Source organism: Panicum virgatum, chromosome 8K (assembly GCF_016808335.1).
Source record: "Panicum virgatum strain AP13 chromosome 8K, P.virgatum_v5, whole genome shotgun sequence".
Lineage (NCBI taxonomy): Eukaryota > Viridiplantae > Streptophyta > Magnoliopsida > Poales > Poaceae > Panicum > Panicum virgatum.
In genome coordinates, this window is record NC_053143.1 from 35,131,229 (window position 1) to 35,137,256 (window position 6,028).

Sequence of the window (6,028 nt, forward strand, 5' to 3'; positions counted from 1 at the left end):
AACCGGTCTCCAAAGAACTCCGAGGTTAAGCGTGCTTGGCCCGGAGAAATTTGGGGATGGGTGACCGACCGGGAAGTTCTTCCCGGGTGCGTACGAGTGAGGACAAAGTGTGCAGAAAAGACTGGTGTTGATCGGGGAGGCGGAACGTTACACATACTAAGACACAGTTGATAGATGCTGTGGCAACACTAGAAACACTGCTTCTTGACTTTTGATATTGTTTCTTTTTATTTGGATGCAGTGCTTGCAGAAGCACAATTTAAGATAGCAAATCAGGGAAGCTACATATATATGCAAACAGACACAATAGTTAAGCTCCTACGATCCATTCATTTTTTGCTTCCTTTGCCTTGCATATATATGCACATGCAAAGTCATTCAATGCAATAATATGCTGTAAACTTATGGATCGCTAATCAATCATATATCATCTGAATGAATGTTTTGATTCTGAAAGTAGTGGCAAACGCATCATTTCACATCTCGATGCATAAGCCTTGCATATGCAGCTGATGTGAATTATAAAAACTAGCCAGCTAAGAGAGGACCACTATATCTATGTGCGCTGATAGATGTGGTCGGTATGCAATTTTGTACTTAACCAAAACCATGCTTTCACCTCGATCTCGAGAGATGGTTCCAAACCATTTTTTTTAAGTGGCGCATGCATACTTCCCTGTTGTGAGATCATTGCCGCTGAACTCATGTTGAGAGCTGCTCTAAAGAACATGAGAAACTGCTAGTTCATGCTTAACAAACACAGGACCACCCCTAATATAATCACTGGCTAGCTAGCTATATGATACATCTGAGCAAATCAATTGTATTTCATGCCAGCTTGCAATGTAGAGAGAGAGGAAGTGAGAGAGATACAGAGAATGAGAGAGAGAGAGAGAGAGAGAGAGAGAGGAGACTAGTTACTCGTGGGCTCGTGGCATCCCTTGATTAGAGGCTTTCTCGTCTTTCGATACCCAGATTTACCAATTAAGTATGCAAGATTAGCAATTAATAATCATTGGGAATATATTGGAGGGAATGATTAAATATGCTATAGGCTTGTAGCCATGCATATTAACCGAATCACCTGTCCCTTAGTTAGCCTAGTTTTATAATGCCACCATGATAGGTGTGAGTGAGAATAATAACAAAGGCACAAACGTTTTTCAAAAAGGCTGGGCGATGTGAAAGGAGCACGCAAGAATGAAAACCTAAATGCGGATCAATGATGAAAGAGGGGAAACGATGCTTTGTATGCAGCTAGGCAGCAGTGTCAATTCTGTTGGCCGTGTTTTAACTTTAAACAGTGGTGATATTCTCGCATTATATTTCTACAATTTGGAGGATATGTATCATCACCTATTTGCAAAGCCTAACAACACTGTACAAATTAGAACTGCATGCTATCGCTAAACGAGATTCCTAGTCTTATTTTTAATAAGGGACGGTTGTTCCAATAATGTTAATATCGTTAGATACAACGACATCACTGCATACTTTCTTTTTTCTGATGGGAGCCTATCGTCTAGACAAAGAGTGTAGCACATAGACATCATGGTCTCCCAGTACTAACTATACTAGATGATACTGAAGAAATATTTCTAGTATCTTATTCAGCTTGTTTCATGAAGGGAGAAGCATCTAAGATGATAATTTAACTACTATGGAGTCCCTTCCGTATATATGCAAATGCCACACTCAATGCAGAATCTTGATGAGTACGTATCTTGCTTGTCTAGTTAATCCATTGCCCAAAGGTAGCCAACATTTTTCATGGATATCAACAAGTCATTCATACCTTGATCCTATACCAAGAACAAAGCTGTCAGATGGATAAATATTAGGCGATCTACATTAACAAGATGCCATGTTAGGCCTATAGCACAAAACAACTACGAGGTGTTGTCAATTAAGGTAAATTCGAGTCCATCTGACCAATAATGATAGGCGTGATCAAATGATTGCATTTCTACTTACAGGAAGCCTAGCATACTGGTTATCTGATCATCATGCAGACCTCATCTGTAACTGTGTAATTCTAGAAGAGAACCGCAGAAACAGTAGTTTTGTCAAAAAGGAGAAGAGAATGAAACAGGAGCTTTCCTGTCACTAGAATGCTTGATAGGGACAACAAAACTGTAATAAGGTTAAGAATAATCTCGTGTGTTCTGTCGTATTATGCTTGTGCTGCTTTAACAGTTTGGCGTGCATTGTTTTGTCCGATAAATTAAATCAAGATGGCAACAGTATCTATGAACCTTCTCGAGTAAGAGTGTAAGACATCACCAATGTGACATGTGCTAGCATGAACATCATCTCAACTTGCATGCTACCAATGCTCTACCGGAACTGACACAATAAGAAGAATAGCCAGAAGAATGAATGAAAAAAGCAAGATTACACACTCACGCGCGTGCGCGCGCACACAGCTCAACTTAGCTGTGGCTTTGCATCAACAAGGCTTGCTACTTTCCTCTGCAATCTTTCAAATCAGGAGGGGCGCAATTGTCCACAAGGTCTAGAAAATGCATATACCATCTTGGAGACTTGGATCAAATGTCTAATCTTCTCTTGTATCACTGTTTCAATGTTTAAAAAGATGAATATAAGTTACATGATGTGTGGGAGAAACTTCTAGAGACATCGCATGGATATGCACATGTACTCTGAATTATTGAGACAGAAGAGACCATATGCATAAACATTCTATAGTCCTCTCAACGGTTATTCCAGATCTGTACCCTCGCTCCTTCAATGGACATCCTCATCCTCTCAACTACACCAATGTTCCTGTTTTCTGCAGCGCTGCTTTACATGCATGGAGTGCAGAATCCAATGCCATGACCCATTATTAGAGAAAAGTGTGAGAAAAAGAGAATGTCATGTTGTGAATTGGAGTCACGTCCTTGATGTCACCACGAATTAAACTTAAAGGCAATAAGGTGCCTAAAGGAAGGCTACCACCTTGTGGCTTACTTGTCCCATGAGACAAGAACTCCACCCTCCCTCCTTGCCTAGCTCAGTTAGCACATTCACATCGTGCTTGATGGGACCTAGGTCAAAAGTAAGAAAACTTTGTGCATTAGTTATATGTTATGTGCGTAAAATGGGTCCAGATTTAGAGAATAAACGACACAGCAGCCTCAGGATTTTATTCACCAGTGTACTAGACAAGAGAGTAAATTGGTCTGTGCAACCACTAGCCCTAAAGGATGGAGAAGGAGCCTCTCAACTTCTTGCTAGAGCCACCCAAATCACTTATTATGCCCTAAAGCAGATTCCAGAACCTCTGGAGAAATAGGGTGTCACTTTAGTTCGGTCTCTTGCTATGTCTTGATCAGCATCTCTCTATAAATACGCCTCCTCACTTCCATCATCTCTCGCAGTGTAAACCACATTTGAGCTCTCATATCCTAGCTCAACAAGCAATAGTATTCCGTTCTCCCAAATCACTCCATGTTCAATATGTCTAGGGACCCATTGGTCGTTGGCCATGTTGTGGGGGATATCGTGGATCCCTTCATCACAACAGCATCACCGAGGGTCTTCTACAACAATAAGGAAATGACAAATGGGTCTGAGCTTAAACCATCTCAAGTGATGAGTGGGCCAAGGGTCCATATCAGTGGACGTGACATGAGGACTCTTTACACACTTGTAAGTGCGTTATTATGCCTGCCATGTTAATTTGATGATTGTTAGTTTCTCTTCTTATTTGACTTGAATTTGGAGTGGTTCTAATGGCTAAACATTCATATCATGGCTAGTCTATACTATTAGTTGACCTAGCTCATCAGCATATCTCCTGAAGTATCTTTTGCATCCCTAATAATAATAGATAAAAAGCAAAGAATATGTGTTTTCATGGACTCTCAAGCTTTTAGTGTGCCTTTAATAAGCTGACAAGACTAACTGACCTATCATAGTTTCTACAAGGTGAAATTTTGGAACATATCAATGGTTATTATTAAACCTTATTTCTAATAAAAATTTGTCTCAATTTGCTTCTTCAGTGTTTTCTATGCATATAATCTATATACTATGGTAATATAATAATGCAAATACAATGCATTAATGCATCAAACGAGAATATGTCAATCGGAGACCTGATTCCTTACTATCTGGATTGATTAAGATGACCTAATTATGCTTATATCTGTCTGATTTATCATTTTGCAAGGTCATGGTGGACCCTGATGCACCAAGCCCCAGTAACCCTACTAAAAGAGAGAACCTTCACTGGTAAGTTCTTTGTAGCTTTTGTCCATGCGGCCCCGTGCAGTCCACTGACCCTTTCCCTGTTCACTTTATATGCATGCCATGCGTGGCATGCTGCTCTTGTTGTTGATTACATGAGTATAATATTATCACCTTTCGATGTCGTACTGATGGGTAGTTCTCAATGTCCGGCATAGGTTGGTGACAGACATTCCAGAGACAACTGATACGAGTTTTGGTAAGTGATTGGACTGTCACTGGTTGCATGGCCTGAATGTAGCCTGTGATTAATGCTCCAGTTAATTATTTCAGTTTCGGCGCCAGCAAATATAATGTGCCTTTCAGGTTTTCTTTGCCAGCCAAATTAAATATAATCATTAACCGTACCATGAAAAAGGGAAATAACTCTAGATTGGACTTAAACATGACAGAGAAGTATTGTAGCAAACTAGCAACTCCATTTACTCTTGGGCGGTGTTAAAGTAAAAGACTAAAAGCTTGGAAACCATTTTATTGTCACATCAGATGCTCACTGGATTTGTAGTTCGCAAACATTATTAATAAATTTATCAGTATATGTTCTCCACATTTATTTCTGCTACAGAATTTTTTACTTATATACATTTTGAGCTATATATATATATCATTAAAAATGACTGCATAACAAACAAAACATTTTTATAACAGAAAAAATTTAACCTGATTACATGTTTCTGGTTGCATGTTGTGGCAAAAGAAAACTCCACGTTAATAGAAGATCGGAAGCAGACACTATTAACAATGTAAATTTTTCCACCTAACAAAGTTCATATTGTATGTACCAGGCAACGAAATAGTTCCCTATGAGAGCCCACGTCCTACTGCCGGGATCCATCGTTTTGTGTTCATCCTGTTCAGGCAGGCAGTCAGGCAGACCACCTATGCGCCAGGGTGGCGATCAAACTTCAACACCAGGGACTTCGCAGCGATCTACAACCTCGGCTCCCCTGTAGCTGCAGTTTACTTCAACTGCCAGAGAGAGAACGGATGTGGTGGAAGAAGGTACATAAGGTGATATACAAAGTTGTGTCCAAATAGCTGTGTGCTTTCCTCTCTGAACGCAGAGAAGCATATAATAGCAACTGGGGTATAAGTACTTCCTAGCTAAATGAAAAATATATCTTGTGTGTTTGTGTGGTAGTGAGTGAGCATTGCAATGACAATGCATGCTCGCAACAATCATAAGAACTATTATTAGTTCACTTCAGATTGTAGCTACGATGTAATGTTACCCTAACTTGCCCTAGCCTGCTTCTCAATCACAAGAAGTGTAGCTTGTGCATGCAATAGTGTTCAATTATTGGGAAAATGATAAGGTTTAAGATACACATTTCTGTGATAGATATAACTTGTTGTACGTGTTGAACGTGTACTTCAAATAGTTACACGAAAAACGACAGATTCAACTCTACCTTTGGAGAAATATTCTTACTCAGTGGGTTCTGTGTAAAGTGTTATGGTATGTGATGATGAAATCAGCATGCTTATATCTTAAAGTAAAGTGGATGTTTTGAGTCAACTAGAAATCTAGCCATTCTGCCCCTTTATCCTCTTAGAATTAGCCTGTCCGACCCATGGTGAAAACCTTGACCATGCGGCCATGCATGCTGATCGAGATAGATTTAATTGATAGGTTCAATGTACAATGCTCAGATAAAAGTGAGACGTGAGCTTACTTCTTTCTCTCATTCCCAGGCCATAGTCGTCGAAAGGGGACACTACCAAGACAGTAATGTTTATGTAATGTTGCATTTTATGGTGTCTGAATTCCATC

The 6,028-nt window shown here is 39.7% G+C and overlaps 1 protein-coding gene across 1 annotated transcript; it reads left to right on the forward strand.

Annotated features, from left to right (window-relative positions):
* Positions 1-3,379: 3,379 nt before the first annotated feature.
* Positions 3,380-5,662, forward strand: LOC120646276 (protein FLOWERING LOCUS T-like). The gene is made up of 4 exons (XM_039922920.1): positions 3,380-3,654; positions 4,178-4,239; positions 4,413-4,453; positions 5,040-5,662. The coding sequence occupies exons 1-4, from the start codon at positions 3,454-3,456 to the stop codon at positions 5,267-5,269; spliced, it is 534 nt and encodes a 177-aa protein (XP_039778854.1). The 5' UTR covers positions 3,380-3,453; the 3' UTR covers positions 5,270-5,662.
* The last annotated feature ends 366 nt before the right edge of the window (positions 5,663-6,028 follow it).

Coding starts and splice junctions, on each gene's coding strand:
- LOC120646276 (XM_039922920.1), top strand. CDS start 3,454: ATGTTCAATATGTCTAGGGACCCATTGGTCGTTGGCCATGTTGTGGGG. Junction 4,240..4,412: donor AAAAGAGAGAACCTTCACTG/GTAAGTTCTTTG, acceptor TGTCCGGCATAG/GTTGGTGACAGACATTCCAG. Junction 4,454..5,039: donor GACAACTGATACGAGTTTTG/GTAAGTGATTGG, acceptor TGTATGTACCAG/GCAACGAAATAGTTCCCTAT.